At 38.9% G+C, this 19,826-nt stretch overlaps 1 protein-coding gene across 2 annotated transcripts; it reads left to right on the top strand.

The window, feature by feature from the left end:
• Positions 1–12,716: 12,716 nt before the first annotated feature.
• On the top strand, positions 12,717–19,393 carry RB195_015251 (uncharacterized protein; the record flags this gene model as incomplete). 2 transcript variants are annotated; one of them, XM_064205869.1, is made up of 5 exons in its annotated part: positions 18,473–18,657; positions 18,728–18,836; positions 19,020–19,112; positions 19,206–19,331; positions 19,391–19,393. In XM_064205869.1, the coding sequence occupies 5 exons, from the start codon at positions 18,473–18,475 to the stop codon at positions 19,391–19,393; spliced, it is 516 nt and encodes a 171-aa protein (XP_064061750.1). The 2 variants fall into 2 exon arrangements, with proteins under 2 accessions (XP_064061751.1, XP_064061750.1); XM_064205870.1 differs by lacking the exons at positions 19,020–19,112; positions 19,391–19,393 and adding an exon at positions 12,717–12,935 and having other exon boundaries at positions 18,467–18,657; positions 19,206–19,337.
• Between the last annotated feature and the right edge of the window lie 433 nt (positions 19,394–19,826).

Genomic DNA, 19,826 nt, shown 5'->3' with positions numbered 1-19,826 from the left:
AATTCACAATAAAAGCTTGTAGAATAAAGCAATAAAGCAATGGAAATCAATAAAAGCTTGTATGCGTAAACTGCTAGTACAGTAGGTAAATGTGTACTCAGTCCACCTTTATCTTTCAGTGACGTCGTTCATTGAAAGGATTGATTGAGCTCGTAGCGATTTGTTTCATACTGTACGTACAAGCCATGCAAATTTTAAGATGAGCGTTTGAAGAAGTTATTTCTGCATGAATCTTCATGCATGCGCATACTGTAGCGCAGTGTCCAACAGGGACAAAGTCAACAGCTCACAAGCCAGCCAGAAAAATTATATAACACCAGCGTATCACGTAGCTGACGAAGTTGGGGTCTCCCATGGGAGAATATGGGGTTCAGATTGTAGATTACAACTATAAACGTAGCCGCGCTCCTTACCTAAACGTCCTGAAAACGAACTGAAAATCGCCTCAGTTGCTGTTAGTTCCTACGGAGCACATTGGAAAGCGCCACTTCTGCACATGCTCCGAAACCATCAGCAGCCTGTGCATTGCTTCCACTTGGACAAACAGTTGTGGAGACCTCATTGATTTTTGACCGCTCGCTCGTGGGTGCGACGCGTTCAATCGGAGGTGCCGTATCATAATGCATCTCGTAGGAACCAAGATCATTTCTCACACAACTTTTCAGGAATATTAGGGAGAATTAAGCGCAGTTGTGCTAATACGTGTAATTTATAATCCGAATTCTACATTTTTTTCCAGAGACTCCAAGATCGTCAATTCCATGATATGCTACTTTCCAGGAGGTTCTTTTACACTTCGTAATCTTTCTCAAAATTCGATGCTCATTCAAGCGGCATTACCCAACGACAAACTTTTCTTTCAAATGGAATTTTAAAAGCACCAGGAAGACTATCAACTGCTAAATTGATACATTCCCCTCATCCTCGCTCTTACTTTCTCGAATTTCCGTCGTAGTTGCATAACAGCTAATCCCGTCAGTTGCTATCTGACGTAAGACATAAAGTGACATTAATTCACACCAGTGGCTGTTTCTATCTTCAGGTCCCCAGCCATCATTTTTTCATTCCTTGTTTTATCGTCCTTATATTCTACAAATATTATCACACCTTCTTTGAAGAGAATCACTATGAAATTTTTTTTTTCTTGAAATAACACGAGGCTACAAAATTTTCTATCTTATACCTTCCATTTTATATTTTTTTTCTCATTTTCTTCATCTTTCTTTTCTTTGTCTCTCATCTTCTTACCTTCATAAAGATATGCTTTGTCTAAAAAATATTTTTCATAACTTTTCAATCCACAGTGCGAACATTCCTTAATTGCAAAAAAACATTGCATTACAGCTGGACACATATTTTAACGATTTTTCAGGCGAAATCTAGAATAATTCTATACTGGGACCATTTAGTGTGGTGGTATAAATGGTGGCATAAATCTTACCATAACGCTCTGGAGAAAGATGCTTCGCTTTTGTTCGCGGTTCCATCGTACCGAAAAAAGTTCTCGAAGCACAATTTCAGAGGGTTTCTTCAGCTGAGCATGGAATGGCGCTCCCATATGAGAGTTGTCTCTCGCGCCTGCACCACCTCGGTCTTCATACAGTAGGAGGAAAATATCCTTACTTTCATTGGAATTGTTCAGATGTCTTTCGATAACCACCTCAGTTGCGATTTTTGGTCGGCGTATCCAATGTTTTGACTTAAAAACACCTGCATATGTGGGAGTAATGTATAAAGCTCAATTTTTAACTACAAACCAGCAGTAGGATATTTCGTCTCCGATGAGAATGCGTCGTGTTTCGGCAGTGATAAGCATCAACTCGGTCGAAATTGAAGAGGTAATTTCCTTTCAGACTTTTGATTCGATTCAAAGCGCAAAACTGATTCAATTGAATCCCCGCTTTCCTAACTCAATTCTGTCATGTGAGCTTCTAACAACAAAAGTGCTATGCATGTTCATCAAAGGGTAAAGGATCAAGTGTTTGACGTTAATAAATCCGCTTGGAGTCGTCTCAATCGGCTCTAACGCTTTCTTCGTAATTGAAGAGAGAGAATAATCCTGTAGAAAGATAAAGGATAAAAAGATGAAGTGTCTGGCGTTAATCATTCCAATTGGGATGCACCAATGCCTTCACTTCAATTCAGAATCGTTTGGATCGTTTACGAACGCAAGTCTAGCCTATAAAATGGCTTACGGGGCTAGCCGATGTATCAGGTCAGTGTTTTTATCCTCGCAGACACGTCTTTTACCAATTTATTGCCTGTACAGATGGAGGGCTTGGTTGGCTCTAAGTGGTTTTGAACCATCGATCGTTCGTGCACAATTATGGCAGAACCTGTTACCGAATACGCTTCCCCAAGTTTAGGAAATATATGGATAATTAGCAGATAATTGCAGATTTCCTGGCTAACGTTAACATTTTTTTCTTCTTATTACATAAATGTACCACGAAGAGCACATTATTTTTCAAACACACATATCAATGTGAGAAATATGATAATAATGCTTAAAAAAACTTATATCCCCGGTCAGAAGAGTCTATTATAGATTGTACAGAAGCACATAGATTACCTTAGAAAATGCAAAAGTTTCCTATAGTAGGTAAAAATTGTGATTAACGTGTGAAAAAAAAACATTAGCGTCACCTTTTCACCATCCACGAAAACAAGAACAGGTAAATGTCGATAATTACCTGATGGCGCTTTACACGACATACGTACCGTAATCGAATATCCCACTCAGTTCTCGATGCCTCCGCAAACCATAAGTGGTAGATTTGCACCGGAAGCGCTGAAAAAAATTTATGGAACGACGTTGTTTACGGAACACACATATCCGTAATCAACACCGCCGATTACCTCAAATCTCCTCATCACCGCTGTCTTTAGCAATATTGGATATATTCCGCCATCTCCTTATCTCAAACGTTGTCTCGCAAATTTTACCACGTATTCCAATTCGAATCCCCTGCGCCCGATCCACGGTGCAAATCTGTGGCCGTTAGTAGTACCCTTGAGAGCTCGGCAAAGTTTCAAAAGAAAGGGTTGCTTTAGCTATCCAAGTTTCGACCTTGAGTGTCCATTCGAGTCGGTCGAGGGGTGTATGGCTAAAAAAAGGTGTTTCCAAAATATAGTAATAAATAATTCATGGAGAAGCATCGAATTCGGTTTTATGTCCGTATAAACCTTTACTTAGAAATCTGTCGCAACTTTTTTTCAAACAAATTAACGAGAATCCTCAATAGCTGGTGTAGCAAAGTCAGCGAGGGGTTCTACACTATGGGAATCCTCGTTGCGCCTCGCGGGTGCTTATTGCTCTGAGGCCTGATGTCGATATTCAAATTTATCTATCTTTATTATTTATTTTATCTTTATTATTTTTATTATATTATATTTTTATTATTTTATCCTTTATTTATCTTTATCTTTTTATTTACTTAATCAAATTTATCTGAAAGGTTCAAAACATTGGCCTGATATTTCAGTTGGCCCTCGTAAGTCATTCTTCAGGCAGCACATGAGTTCATAAACCTCAAACGATTCTGAATTGAACACCCACTGTCTAAAACATCTCCCTACCAGTTTATCCTTTGTGAGAATCCAGGCAGCTCCGCTTGACTAGAGAACGATATCTCTTATTCACGATCATTCTCTACATCCAATGCAGCCACCATCCAATTGTTGAGGATATTGGAGTAACGGGGTATTATATATCATAAACAATAATTTTCTTGTGTTTTGCCTTGGTTATGGTAGCGGCCCTATGATCCTCTGTTATTAGATGGATTTTTTATGTCCACTTAATTGCATCGCTTCTCTCCCATTTTCCTCTTTCAATGTAAAAACTTTCTTCCACACTTCAAAGAATAAATTATGTATTTACTGGAGCGAAAAATTAATAATGGAGGGAATCGTTTATATAAGAGAGTTCCTTTGTTTAAGGAGCTTAAAGGAACTAAGGCTGCATTGCACGTTCCTAGATGTTGTGTACACTCTTCTTCAATGTATCTCCCCGGAAACAGCATCTTCTAGACTTTCAGGATTGGAGTTATAAAATAGAAGACTAATACGTATGTAATAGACAAACTATAATAATATTAATTGTAATAAATAAATAAATAAATAAATAATGAATTATGATTTAGTATAATAGATGAAGATGGGCAAATGGGAATAAAGTAAGGTTTCATTTTTGTTCAGGTAAAATGTACGAAAGAATTGAAAAGTTTTCGGCAAAACTGAAATAACAACGTCATTATGAAAGTTAGACATAGGGCCAAAGTAACTTTCCGAAGAATCTGTGTATTGTATAATATACATTGTGGTATGTACAATAGTTGTTATATTTAATTCAATTTATTTCTAGTGATTTAATTATTCCTACAGTTACAGTATTTCTGTAGCGTGAGTTCTGTCCACGTAAAGCAACGTTTTATTGTGAATGCTTTCACTCGATCGTGAATACTGACGTATAAAAATATGTGTCAAATGGAGATACTTTCATGACCATTATTTACCATCGTCCTGATCGCTCTTGGATTTTCAGGGTTGAGAAACGTTCAACTAAAGGACTTAAAGGATACGTTCAGACTTTATGGCCAAAACAAATTTCACATTCACTTAAATTCATGAAATGGTTAGCACTCACATCGATTCAAGCATTGTTCTCCCGCTACAAAGTACTAAAACTCATATATTTTCCTAATTAACTAAAGAAACTCACTCGTATTCACTTCTTCTTTAAGAATACACGGTTTATGATTGTGATGGAGAAAGAGGAGTTCAAAAGTCACGTTTTGAATAATTCAATTTAAGGGAATTTCATTTCTGGCAACGGTTAATTACGTTTGCCATTCATGACAGCGAACTCTGCTCCCACATAATATGTTTATCCTCTAGGAAATAACTAAAAACGTGCACCCTCAGCGCATTTGATTCCACTCAAATCTTTTGTTACCTATGTAGATCGATGTACATCGATATTAAACCATGTAAACAATCTATTCATTCCCTAACAAGTACAGTTGAGTTACAGAGGCACGAGGTTATCAATCCTAAACCATGGGTTATAAAAATTCATCTGAGCTCTATAGCTCATTCTAAAGCTCTTTTGAAAAAGGTGTTTTCTCTGTTCTTGTCAGTGTTCCTCCCTTTCTCTCCCCCCCCCCCCCCACCCCCTCAGAAAACAACCTAATCAGCGTGCTACGAGAACTTCATTTTTGCAACATTTCTTAAAGGCATCACCCCACGAATCTGAGGTGGTACGGATTTCAGGTGGAGTATTCTTATAAGGGTTAGTAGATTATGGAGAGGGGAGTGATTCTGTCCATTTCTTCCTAATTGCCGTAAAAAACTACCCGGAAGATGCGGCGCCGCACAAGGCTGGCGCGCTCCAGTAGAACTCCTTGTAGAAAATAGTGCGCCAGAACGCCTGAAGCCGTATCTTCCGGGCCGTTTTTTACGGCAGTTAGGAAGAAATAGACGTAATCACCCTCCTCTCCATAATATACTATCCCTTATAAGAACACTCCACCTGAAATCCGAAGCATCTCAGATTCGTGGAGTGATGCCTTTAAACAGATGAACAAAACGAGCATATCTTTGTGAGTTGAATTCGAAGTGTTGATAAATCCTCGTAAATAAGATGAAGAAAGTTTTCCTGTTGCACTTCCACATACGTGAAAAGTGAAGCACAAAGTCCTCGAAACTGATACGTACTAACCTTCCGAGTACGGGAGGATAAAAGTTTTTATTGGCCTAGTGCGATATTGAACCATTGACCCTAGGCACGCGCAGTGAAGACCTCTAACCTCTACTCGATGTTCGTACCGCTTGTCAAACAATTCTCTAAACCACAATTAGTCCAAAATAATTTGGGTAGTGAGTGACCTAGTAATAAGTAATAAGTAAAATATAAACTGTAATAGTAACAAATAAAAATTGTAGACAAACAAATATTTTTTGAATATGAATAATCTTGGGCGAATATCGTGGACTAAAAAATATATATCATAGACTGATGTGTAAAAGATCTTTAGATTCAACAAATTGAAGCAACTAGAGTAGTTTGTAGTTGTGCGTAAGGTCCAACGCAGTCGGCACTGAATTACCTATCCTGAAAGACCGAATGTACATAGCTATCGATCCGACGTGACCGTAAACATTTTGGAGACGATTGCACGGAATTCTAACGATGCCAAGCCACCAGCGTTGTCTACATTTCCGGCGCTTTCGACACGGAAGCTACGCCCTCGTCTGCTCTATTAAAAAGTACCAGTGTGCAACCCCGCCACTGTTTCTTTCACTTCCACAAAATTCATGCTTCATTTTAAATTGGCAAAAAATTCTACATTCAGCAATCGTTATCAGTTTACTGTGTGTAGCCAGCCGAAGCAGTCACTGTTTGTACAACAATATTTCTTGCAGCTTATTTTTTCAGATTCCCTGAGTATTCGAAAAAATGGAAGAGAGGCTTTCCCCTCCCGTGAATCGGGAGGGGAAAGTTTCTCCCGATTCACGGGGTGATACCTTTAAGTGAAAATCTACTGTAACACTTTTTTTTGGTTTTTGATCACGAATCGTCTCATATTACAAGCCTCTCTTCCATTTTTTCGAATACTCAGGAAATCTGAACCAAATGAGATCATTTTGGAAAGAGTAACTCTAGTTTCAATAACATACTCTTCCCATAAATTGTCGTGGATTTTCTGGACATCCAGAGAATTTCTCATCAAGCGCAGCTTGAACGTTTAAGTTCATTAAAAGAAGAGGATAGGAGGAGATCAATGAACATTTCCAAGTTCATTGAGACTGTGAACTCTATGTAGCTCCTTACCGTACCTACGCTAATAATTTCTAAGCAATTCATATTTCAAACGAAGTTATCTTTATAATTATTCTTCCATAGAGCTACTGAAACGGCAGATCCCTCACTAGCCGTAAATTTTTTTGCTTACGTACGTGGCTATTCACATGCAAGAAGGTGTACATGTTGGCCGTATTAAAAGAACGTCCTCGAAACAGAAACAAAAACAGAAAGAACAGTAATTACAGCACAAAAACCACCTACACCAGGCTTAAGGTCGTTTTCACAACATCGAATGCCTCGAAAGCTTCAAAACATTTATAGCAATCCGAAGATTCATGATATTCAATCCTGAAAAAGGCGAGCCGACTAGGATGATCGTTTCCTCTACGAACCAAAAAAAAACCCCTGCCCTGCTTCGATTCCTACTAATGCTTTCTTTCTTGAAACGTTAAATTTTAGGTTAGGAAAACATGTATTTCTAGAGTGACCGGTGTAGCGCAACCGTTTAGAAGTCCCCCTGTGACAGCTCGATCGATTGATGGCTCGAAACCGCACTAGTGCCGCCCAAGCCGTTCATCCCTCCAGGTTGGAGGATTAAATATGTCATATCATAAATCATAAGTCAAAAATGTCTAGGAGGATAAAAATGCTGAGTTCATTATTTGGCTAATCTCCGGTAGCGTAAAAAATTCAAACGATTCTGAGTTGAAGTGAAGGCGTTGATGCATCCAAGCGGATTGATTATGGCCATACATTTTATCTTTCTATTCTTTATCCTACTAGAGGATTATACTTCCTGCGAAGATTCGTGACTTAATCATGAGAAAAGCTTGATAGCCGATTAGGATGGTCGTTGCTTACTTACCTCGTTTCTTACTATTGAAGGTTTCTATTTGGGTCCCTAGCGCTTTGCTATGGTGATGACTCTCGATATTTGGATCAGTTGTATTCACTCTCAATTTCCGCTTCAGACTCAAATTAAGATGTTTTGAGTCTAAAGTTAACATTGGAAAAAAATTTAAGTGCACGTCGGTCGAGTTGTTTTAAACAAGAATGGTTAAGAAGTTATGGTGGCATCATAAAATATACATAGGCGTTTTTGCCAATTTATAATAGGTGCTCCTCATTTGTTGTCAAGTTGAGATTCGAATAATGCCTTAACTTTCGGCTGATGTTTTCCTGACCAAAAAGGTTCTGCCGATGGCACAGAAAACAAAGGTGAGGATATTATATGCAGATGTGCAAAGGATATTTGTAACAATACCAAACTAACTGATTCTGGTGATCGATCAAATTTTATTGAATTTTATCCCTCTAAATCTCCCACTAGGCAGGGCGCTTTCAGTTTCTCAGAAAAGCTTCCAATCCGCTTATCGTATCTGCAATTCCGGGATTAAGTGGAGTTTCAGGGATGCAGAGAAGAAGTAGCCTCGCCTCAGCCAGAGCGCAAACGATTTCATGTGACCGTCCTAGTAGCGTTGTATGGAAGAAAATCCATGTTTCTTATGGCCATAGTCGTTTTATCGTTTTGGATAGGGCATGCTCAGTTGTTTGCAGATGGAGTCTGTCATACACGTCACATTTTACAGATCCCTGTGGAAAAATCTTCTTCCAAGATAAAATGAGCAGCTAGCTCTGCAGAAGAACATTGTCCTATGTCCCAAAGTTGATATGCGACCTCTCATGAAAAAAACGAGCCGAAGCATTCAGAAATGAGACGTCAATGGGAAATCTTCTAAGGTCTCCCAGTGCGGTAAAAACAAGCATAAATAAATCCGGCATCCTTCTTGACCTCCTCATGATTTAAAAATTAACAATGTTTGCCTCTGTCATTGTGCTTCGAGAAATAATTGTAAAACATCTTTGGAAACTGTAGGTAAAGCGAAGAACAAAAACAATTCTCAGTATAATTCTCAGAAACCAGTTATCACTAAAATGAGCACAGTTTACATTTGTATTTGAAGCCTTCTTTCACATTCGATTAAAGGCATCACCCCACGAATCTGAAGTGGTGCAGATTTCAGGTGGAGTATTCGTATACGGGATGGGAGACTACGGAGAGGGAGGTGATTCCGCCCATTTCTTCCTAATTGCCGTAAAAAACGGCCCGGAAGATGCGGCGCCGCACAAGACTGGCGCGCTCCAATCGAACCTCTTGTACAAAATGGTGCGCCAAAACGAATAAAGCCGTATCTTCCGGGCCGTTTTTTACGGCAATTAGGAAGAAATGGACAGAATCACCCCCTCTCCGTAGTCTCCCATCCTGTATACGAATACTCCACCTGAAACCTGCACCACCTCAGATTCGTGGAGTGATGCCTTTAAATACATGAACATTTTGAACGATAGCACTTGTGGCTTAAGCACAAGTAAGGGTCAAAAGTTAAGGCTGTCATACTGCATCAATTTTCTATGTAAAACAATCATAATATGCGGTTGTGAACTCAGCACATTCTTCTTCCCGTTCACAGCATTCGATTTGTTTCCAAATCCTGTTCTCTTTTTATCCCGCTAGAAAGTCATCCCTATCAAATTTCTGCCGATTGAATTAAATTAAGGTAGGGGCTTGAGCAAATATTAAGCTTGAGAGTTTGAAATTGAAAAAATCGTAAATGAAACCAAAATTATTTGCAAGACAATTGTTCTAAGCTATACTGACGCGCACAAAAGAACAGAAACAGTCAGATCCATTTAAAAAAATATTTTTGTTCTAATTAATATCTCTTCCTCTTTCTTTCATTTCTTTTTCTTGCCTTTCTCATGGTTTTTTCTAATCTGAAGTGCACCGAACGAGATTGCCATCCTCTGCTTTGATAGCAACATTAAAAAAGACATCAGACCTCATTAACGCACCTGACTTAATATAAAATATCCATGTACAGTATCAATGTTCCATTAAATGTGTTCCTCTGTGTGCGCTGCCTACGCATTCACTGCCATGGGAATGTACTTGTTCCTCATTTCCGTAACTTCCGATGAACAGTGACGTCTTCAATTTGCAATCGTTCAAAAAATTTCCGACAAATACATATCGATTTTGCTGTTTAACGTGGATTGCAGAAATAAGACAGTACCGATCACTAGTTTTATTTGTTCATCTAGATTTTCTCTACTTCAGGTGCATACGGTACCTGGCATGTGCTACGCAGTTCAATTTCTGTGTGTGTCATCACTTTTTTCTCGTTTTTCATTGTGTCTTTTTCCTTCTATTTTATTTTTTTCTTTATGTCAAGAATCAGCCACACCTAGGAAAGTCATATGAACCTGCGCTTGAATAATCGACAAACAGTGTGCGGTTTTCCCAAGCTTTCTTAAAGTTCAGTGGGATTTTTCTGAAAATGATTTTCAGAATTAATTATTCGTTCTTCAGTTTTCCTGCACCCTTCTATGTTACTTAATTGCGTTCGTCAAATTTGAGGCGGAACCTTCGGTGGTGGTAAAGAAAGGGAGGTACGTAAGTTGCACACGAACCGCCGCGCTCCCACTGGCAGCAGAACTGAATCTGTCTTTGCTTATCCTGGAACAGCTACGCATGAACAACTTTTAAACAGCTACGTCGTTTAGCCGTTTTTAGAATGTTTTCTCTTTCATTGCGTCAGAGACGTCATCAAGAAATTTCACATCTTTATTGATTTATATGCAAATTTTTCCAATCTTTCCATATGTTCATGACTGTGTGCTGCACCGGTGTAACACAAAGTACTTATCGCTTCGAGTGTGGAAGTCCCATTGCAATTGTAGCTTACATCGAAATTCTAACCTATTATGACTGTCTCGCATATTACCGTAATGAATCGTTATTTTTTTCCGTTCACGAGGAAAACCGATTTAAGCCGGCAAAAGAAGGCAGCTGCGTAAGTGGAAGCGTTACGTTAAGCGCGTTATGATCAGGAGAGGATTTCGTTTGTGATCACTTAGAACAACATCCTCAGATATTCTGTCGTTCATATCATATAAGAAAAAAACAGTCACGAATAAACCTTTAATCTTACATAAGTTCGAATAGTAAGAACTGGAAACGTTTTCATAGCAACAGCTTTTCAATTTTTCTATGTAAACTTCTGCTACGTAAGAGGTTTTTGCAATCCTTTCCGGACCCAAAACAATTCTGTGAACTTTCTTCTTTGCTTTATAATTTTCTCTTGTAAGAAAAGTGAACCTTCTTGATCAACTTTTAGGCCTCCAAACTCAATTAAGGTCAACGATCATCTTTAGCTGTAATCTACTTTGAATGCAATTATCCCCATCCTCAAACGTGACAAGAATTGAATTCCCACCAGCCAATTTGCGCAATATATGGATGGATTGTCGCTTTCAACCACGCAACGATCCATCCGAATATCCACCTTTTCTTTTTCACTATTCTATGTTCTATTAAAAACGCTAAAAGAAGATATCATATAAGCTCTGAGAAAAATTCTGAACACGTTTATATAACTATGAAATAGGTAGTAAGTAGATTACATCTCTTTCTCTCGGAAAATTCATTATTTTCTGCTTTGATTTGACCACTTCTAGTATCAGAATGTAGACAAATTATTTCCAGAGGGTTGAATTTGTGGAAATCAAACGAACATATCAAAATGCTGCTAAAATACAGTGCTCAACGCTGAATAATCTCCTTAATATTTGAATCCTAATTCAATCTTAAAGGCTTCTTAACGTGTATTCGTATTTAAAATATCGTGCGGACAAACCGTAGTATCGGATCACTGTACGTATCCTAGCCGACAGATCCAGTTTCAATTTAACGAGCTGAACGGGTGAAAAACTTCGTTGGCTTTGGGAAACATTGAACCTGTGAGTGCGCCACCGCAATGGTGACTTCTTATGTTCACATCCGCCCATGTTCGCCGTTTATACCCCCTTGAGTACTCGGGGAATTTTTTGATAAAGTTTCAGAATTGTTACATCTTTTTTGTGTCGTAAATAAAATCACCCACTAGGATCATCGCTGTTAAAAATTGTACGTACACTTTCGATGTCAGAATTACGGCTGGTAATGCTGTCTGCGTTCCGTTTAGCGAAACTTTTGGATTAGTCGGTGATCTCTCCGGAGGTGCTCTTTGCGTTTTCAGCTGGAAGAGCGAATTCACCTTCGTCACCGAACAGAACTAACAGCCAACTTTGGCATTATGGGGTCCATCGGCTCATTGCAGGTTCATTTCCGGGTTAGCGACGAACACTGTGCTGCTCCATCTGAATTCTTTTTTGAAAGGGAGCAATACAGATGAATATTTTCAAAAAAACGATTTATTGTTTGCTCACCGTGTGTATCCCTGTATCAAATCCGTAGCCATGTGCTAATGACACTCTTTTGCGCCATAAAAGCACGCCAATTTGTTCCCCATTTGCGAGATGTCCTTTTTCCGGACGACATCAAAAAAAGCAGCATTGCATCTTCGTAGAGCTAAGCGAAACGTTTCTGATCACATTTTTGAGGGTTATTCGCATGTACTCGTGCAAAATCTTGAAAAGCCACGATAATTGTACTGCTGCTGCAAAAATATGTCCACTTTAACATCTTAACTTTCTTTGACGCTTAAAGGAATCACCCCACGAATCTGAGGTGGTACAGATTTCAGGTGGAGTATTCGTGTACGGGATGGGAGACTACGGAGAGGGGGTGATTCCGTCCATTTCTTCCTAATTGCCGTAAAAAACGGCCCGGGAGATGCGGCGTCGCACAAGGCTGGCGCGCTCCAGTCGAACTCCTTGTAGAAAATAGTGCGCCGGAACGCTTGAAGAAGTACCCTCCGGGCCGTTTTTTACGACAATTAGGAAGAAATGGCCGGAATCACCCCTCTCTCCATAGTCTTCCATCCCTTATATTCCACTACTCCACCTGAAATCCGTACCCCTCCGTTCGTGGGGTGATGCCTTTAAACATTGCTCATGTGCCACGACGATGCTAATACTACCTGGTTTGAAAAACTTCACAACAACAGGACTATTATTATTATTATTATTATTATTATTATTATTATTATTATTATTATTATTATTATTATTATTATTATTATTATTATTATTACTATTATTATTATTATTATTATTATTATTATTATTATTATTATTATTATTATTATTATTACTATTATTATTCGTTGACCACCTTTACAAAAATGTTTATTATCACGGTGTTATTCGTAGTAGAAGGTCTTCAGAGTATCGAAAAATCAGCTGTATCCCTCCTGCTTTTTTTTTTTTAAAGAAATTCTCTGAAAACATCCATTTGCTAGAAATGTGTTCACTTGTAATGCAGTTTAAGTCGTGAGTTTGATATTCCGTTGAGATTCCTGTAGTTGATCCAAAGCGCCACAAAGTACACTTAAGGGAAACGAGCGCCACCAGCGCACTTTTCACCCCAAGAAGCAAACAAAATGTAGTTTTCTAAGAGAAAAAATGGCTACGGTAAAATATTTATGACAGGTTTCTTTAAATATGTTGGACTCTATGTCCATTCACGGTATTGTTGGGAACCATGCGTATTTGTAGAACTCTTCTTTTCAAGATATTTTTAAGAAAAACGTCATAGGAGTGCAGTATTTTTTTTTCGTGTGTGTAGCACTGAGCTAACGAGTCACATTCAAAAAATGTCTACTGTAGTAACGAAACGCATTCAAAAGATAATTTTTTTGAAGTTTTTTCCACATTGTTTAGAATGTCCTCTGCAATAGCTCAAATTTCCCAAGGAAGGACATAAGACATTCTACGACTCATACGAATCCTTCCCCGAAAATTTGTTGTTCTAATGTGGCCACCACCTTCACGACTTTTTTATTCGATTGGGTCGATTATAGGGGAGCAACGATATCAGCAACAACAATATCTGCTATTTGTCATCAGTGTCATATGTGTGGGGTCGCCTTCGAAAAAGAGTTATGCGAGGATGAGAATTGTCCCAAGAGGATGATTTAGAGCATAAAACGTGCCCTCCCAGTGCTGTGCATTCCTTGAGAGAACATCTTTTAAACTGCTTTGACACTTTGTTTTTCTTTCGCACCTGCTGTTGTGATTGCGCTGGAAGCACTAACTTTCAGAAACACCACAAAATATACCTTCTCCCTCGCCACCATGAGAGTTTTAATTTTTACACTAAAAGTTCCAATTCTAAATTCTGATTACAATGAAGCATAGTGAACTACAACCGTCTAACAAAGACCACTCAAAATCCACTTACAACCTTTCTTCTTAGCATGGCCAATAAGGTCTAGTTTTTTTTTTTCAAATTTAGGTTTCCACAAAAATAAACAAGAAATAAACAACAACAAGTACAACAGCACAAAAAAAAACTTAACGCACTATTTTGTAGAGCACACAATTCTCTCTCGAATAGCCATAACGCACTGCAGAAACATTTTGTTTTTCACGTAAATTTTTCACCGTAACAAAAACGCGGTCAAGCATTTTTTAAATGGCCAACATAAAAAATGGGTCCAGCTCAAATAAGAAAACTGCAAAACTTCTGCAAAATAAGAAAACTCCCACACGCTCATTAGTTGATTCGCTCCATTCCTCATTTCATCTTTAAAAAAGAGGCACCGCCTAATTTTAATAAAATCCAAAAAATTCAATTTAATTTTGATATAAACGGACATTTTACTGCCCACATTCTGGCCATTCAATTGGATTTCGGGGTTTTGTGGGTAGAGGTTCAGAGGATTTTTAGCGAGTACTCTTAGTCTCTTGAATATCGCTTCATAACTCTGCTTTCTTTCTTCTGAAACTTCGTCGGCAATCATCCCATTTTTTTGTTTCATTGCTCAGCAATCTCTACAACGAAGATTTCACCGAAATCCGAACAGGATTTGAACCTTAGAGGGGACAGTCCAATTGATTTCAAGTCAATCTCCTCAGAAACTCGGTCGCCACTGCATGTCATTATCAAAGTGAATAGGTCTCTTGAACTTATAAAGACCTCAAATTTTATTTACACGCAACAACCTCTACAGAAAGTCACAGGGGTTTGTTCCCCGTTGATTCTAATGGCGTATGCAGAGGTTGGTTGGAACTAGAAATTAGTAAACTCAGAGAATGTTTCTGTTCCTGCTCCTGTTTCTTTGTAATTTTACCAAATAGAAGAAATCGAATTGAAAAAAGAAGAAATTAACCGGAACAGAAACTACGTTCTCATAAATTCTTTGTTTTAATCTTTCACTAAGCTTTCGTGCTCTCGAAATACAATAAAATAAGAAAAATTCCGAGAGGAAACACCACTCGCAGACTCCAGAAAACTTTCCTCGCACAGTTTTCTAGAGTCTAAAATTCACTGCTAAACTTGAATTTTTTTCTAATGGAATGGAATTATAAGTTTAGGATTACGCACGCAGTAAGATGAAGTTGTTTGTGGAAAATTGGTAATTTCCCCCGTAAAATTATTCTTAAATGATAAAGAACATCCAAATGTGTTTGCTTCAATGCAGATACATATGCTACCTCTTATCTTTCACTCTTCGAGTTGGAATAATCCTTCCAAATATTTATTCCTCTATAAGAAAACCTTAGAAAGTTGGACTTCTTCTGTCTTCCACGATTTCTCGTTGCACTTAAGGCTGTGATGGTGCAGCCACTCACTGTGCTTGTTTCTATGGTCTATAACCCAACATGGAAAATTGGAAGACTCAAAAAGATCGGCACCTTTCATCCTGACAACAAATCCTACGAATTTATGCTCTCTTGTTATCCCAACGAGGTTTTGGTGAAACTTTATTATTGGCTTGACGTTTCGACAAATTCGTCTTTAAAAAGGCCTGAAAATGGTTCGAAGTCTTTGATGCTACGCATATCTCATCGAACTCGTCCCTTCTCCTTGCGAAGCCTCGATGTCGTTCTAAGCACACTAGAAGAACTCCAAGAAGAAAAATAAACTGACCAGTCTCGTTGACAAGCGGATCTGGTTAACCACCGCGTTCTTACAGATTTTCACCGAGGGAAAATGCACTGTACAGTACTCATAAGCCTTGGGGTCTGGGTAGTGTTATAGAACTGCATGTGGGACAATCTTGTAGCTCTGCTGAGTGTCACGAATAGAATAAAGTCATAAGCAATAGATGAGCATTCATTTTCGTTCTCGTGGATGGATTCTTGACGGAAATCCAGACCTAGCAGATACTTCGCACCAGGGATAATATCGTACATTTCATTTCAAACTCATTTTCACCATGCTTCTCATTCGTGAGGCGCCCTAATGGTGCCATCGATACACGCCTTCTATCCATTCTACCTTTTCTCCCATACAAATTGCATCGCGCGTTAAGCACTCTAACTCGCACATTACCCACGATTCTCAGTGCAATCCTCAGCTTATACGGATGTTGAACATGCAAAAAATGTGAATCGTTTGTAGCTTGGACCATATGTTGCTCGACGTCTGATTTAATTATCAAAAGGGAAAACGAAGAAATATAGCGATACCAAAGATCATTGTCGTGACTACATTTCGATCCAGCGCTTCAAATATCACAGGAGATAGCATTAGCATTTTATTGCCATCTGCACATGGCTTTTTTCACGTGCTGTTATCTTTCACAAAATTTATTCTCCACTGGAAGAGATGATCACGTAAAAAAGCTATGTGTCTCCGCTCCGGCTTTCTCCTGTCAACGTTTTTCGATGTTTACGGATCAAGGGCTTTAGACAGCTTTGACATTCGTTAACTTGGCCCTTTTGAAGAAAAAAAAAAACTTATAAGCAGCCGCTGCATTTGTGCAAACAGAATACAATCAAAATATTTGCTTTTTCTCACTGCAATGCTCCTCCTGCCCCGCATGGTTCAATCCAGAAAATTGGACCTACGGTTTTCGTTAATCTCATTTGAAGGACATAAGGTGTTGACTCTTAGCGTTTTTAATTATCACCTAAAATATACATTTATAGGGCGGGTGCAGTGCAGTCGGTTAGAAATCCACTGTGGCCGCACGGTCAATGGTTCGTAACCTAGCTCTAGTGCCAACTAAGCCTTTCATCGATAGGGGTTGAGAAATTTATAACGTTAATAACCTCTATAAAGTTACACAACGTGCTAACCAAACTCTGATGTTGTTACCCAACAATCCCCAACAATAAAAAAAATGGAATTGTTTAATAGATGGCATAATTTCACACTATCACGTAGTATTTCTAAAGGATGTGTTTTGATACACCTATACATGACAAGCACAAGAAAACACAAGCAAAAATAAAATTCGATTTAACTTGAAATGAAGTAAGCTGTCCAGCAATATTCGAGTCCTCCCTTCTTTAAACCTCGGGTTTAGAACTGGGTTTGTGTTTTTTTTCCTTGTTTGTCAACATGACTTTGGTGGAAAATTTTTAATGTCCTCTTTCGGGTCCTTAGTGCAGCGTACTTAAGACAATATCAAGGATTGGCTCTGGAGAAAGGAGGAGTTTGATGGGGTATGTCAAACATCAAAACCTCAAACCATTTCTGAGGCCCTCGATAAGGACGAGGTTGTGGACACGTCATGTTATAAATGAAGTTTCTTTAAAACCTTGTTGGCACGAAAAGAAAGCATTGATGAGGAAAACTCTTCTTTTAAATCACTGGGTGTGGAAGTTTACCTTTGCTTCTAACAAAAAAAAAATATATAAATATAAAGCAGAGACCTAATGTATTCAACCATCCTCTTGCGACACTTTTACGGCGTCTATGTGAGTTCAGGTCAACGTCGGTCTGTGGTACATTTTTACAGCTGACAGACAGCTTTCTCGGTTCGCCCATAACATCTTCGACGCGGACGCCTCGCGTAATCCGGGCCGAAAATCTGTAAATGCGGCTATGAATGAAGTGTTAATAACGATTTTGTGCATTCCCAAACCACTGAAAGCTTTCCTTCCTGGTGAAATTAGAAAGCTAATAACACAAATAATAACAAAATTCCCACTGAACTTCTCAATGTCTTCATTCGGGTCTCAAAAAAAAAGTTATTTAAAGGCATCACCCCACGAATCTGAGGTGGTACGGATTTCAGGTGGAGTATTCGTATACGGGATGGGAGACTATGGAGAAGGGGGGGGGGGGGGGGGTGATTCCGTCCATTTCTTCCTTACTGCCGTAGAAAACGGCACAGAAGATACGGCTTCAAGCATTCCGGCCCGCTATTTTCTACGATTCCGATTGGAGCGCGCCAGCCGTATGTACACGCCGCATCTTCCTGGCCGTTTTTTACGGCAATTAGGAATAAATGGACGGAATCATCCCTCCCCTTCTCCATAATCTACTATCCCGTATACGAATACTCCACCTGAAATCCGTATCACCTCAGATTCGTGGGGTGTTGCCTTTAAAAAACTTTTAGCCGTGGAAACTGCAAGTCCTTCCATATTTTTTCCCTTTTTTTCTGGAGTTCCACTTCTTTCATTCATTGTATTCATATCGCAGAAGAAAAATTCAGGCAAATATGCGATAGGGACGCGATGATTCTTAAGCGAACAAAGCCTTTAAATTTTCGTGAGCAATGAGAGCTTCATGAAAGATAACAAAAACCTGGAAGTTTTCAAATCACCGCATTCATTCTTTTATGTACCTACTCCTGCTGTTTTTTTCCCCATGTTAATCCCTTTCTCTTTGTACTCCACCGTAATATGACCAACTAACGTTCGAAATCCACCTTAATTTGACCAACCATATGGTTACCTTCCATGAAAGTTCTTTAGGCGCCGATGTACCCTTTCCATCCATTGTCAATAAGAAGAGACCAATCGGATTTATCATCAGAACCAGAAAATTCGCAGAGCACCTCATCCAGAAAAAGCGCACACAGCAAGGAAAATCTAGAACCGAACGGTAATGTGACGGATGCGGAGCAGCAGAAATTACAACCACAACGCTCAGGATCACTATGGAGGTGAACTTTCAAAGTTTAAGAATAATTCCTGGATTTTCATAAACGTAAGCAAAATGAGGTGTAATTAAAGGAGTGGTTGCGTGTCGCGGTCATTGCATCCAGTGTTTATGACACTACAAATCCTTGCTTTGTTCCCGAATCCGAACTCCAAACGGAAACATCGCTGGAGGCGTGTTACGGTAAGACATTTTTTGCGTATCTTCTTGGAACAAGTAATAGCGTTGGTGAGAAAGAAGCACAATATTTCGGACAAATAAACATATTTTATTCTTTTCCACAAATTAAAACTTTGAAACTTTGGGAAACTACAATAGGTACACAACAATAAGTACACGCACATACAGCTGTATTTCTTTTTCCAGCGCTTGATCCTAATGCTCAACTATTCCGCTCTTGCACTTCTGTTCAATTCGTACCTTCTCAATAAAAATATGTGGCTTATAACGGCTTACAAGGTGAATTACTTGCAAAGTTGTGGATTTTTCTTTGTGTATTTGTTTTTCCTTTGTTTTGGTAACTTCCACAATGTGTCTTTTGTTTTCCTTCAGGAACGATTCGGTTTAATGCACGCTTCTACAGTATCATGTATAATCACTGGTATTAAACCAATGATTAACATCTTCATTATTGGTCTCTTTGCCATTCGGGTACGACAGCATTTACGCCTCATTAAGGTATGAACATAACATTTTATATCATGCAAATAAATCCATTTAATCCCATTGCTGTTTAGTGAAAATGTCAGGTCTCTTTTTATAGTGATTCTTATTGTTTAAGTAATTTAGCGCCTTTTTTCTTTTCATTAACTCTTTTTGCATCAAAAAAGAAAAATAGAGAATTGGGACAAATAAAATGGCATTTATGTAATAGACTAAATACAACAGGAACATTTTTTTCTGAGGTGACTTATTTGACTTAATTGGCCGGCTGATGCTCATCGCCTGACGCGATTACCCCCATCTTCGCCGAGGTGTGCCGTCCTTGAACGCAGCTCTGCCCAACCTTCTCGATCTTCTGCGGGAGCTTGCACAGAATCAGTCCATTCGTCGCTGTTCCATAATCTGCAAAACCTTACGTCTCGCTTGAACTGCCTGACCACGCCGAGTGTCCTCAAGTCCTCTTTCACCACCTCAGTCCAGGAATTCCGTTTTCGGCTAGGGGGCTTCTTC

The sequence above is a fragment of the Necator americanus genome, chromosome V (assembly GCF_031761385.1).
Source record: "Necator americanus strain Aroian chromosome V, whole genome shotgun sequence".
NCBI classification, from domain to species: Eukaryota; Metazoa; Nematoda; class Chromadorea; order Rhabditida; family Ancylostomatidae; genus Necator; species Necator americanus.
The sequence above is the reverse complement of the archived record's forward strand: the minus strand, read 5'-3'. Positions and strand labels throughout refer to the sequence as shown.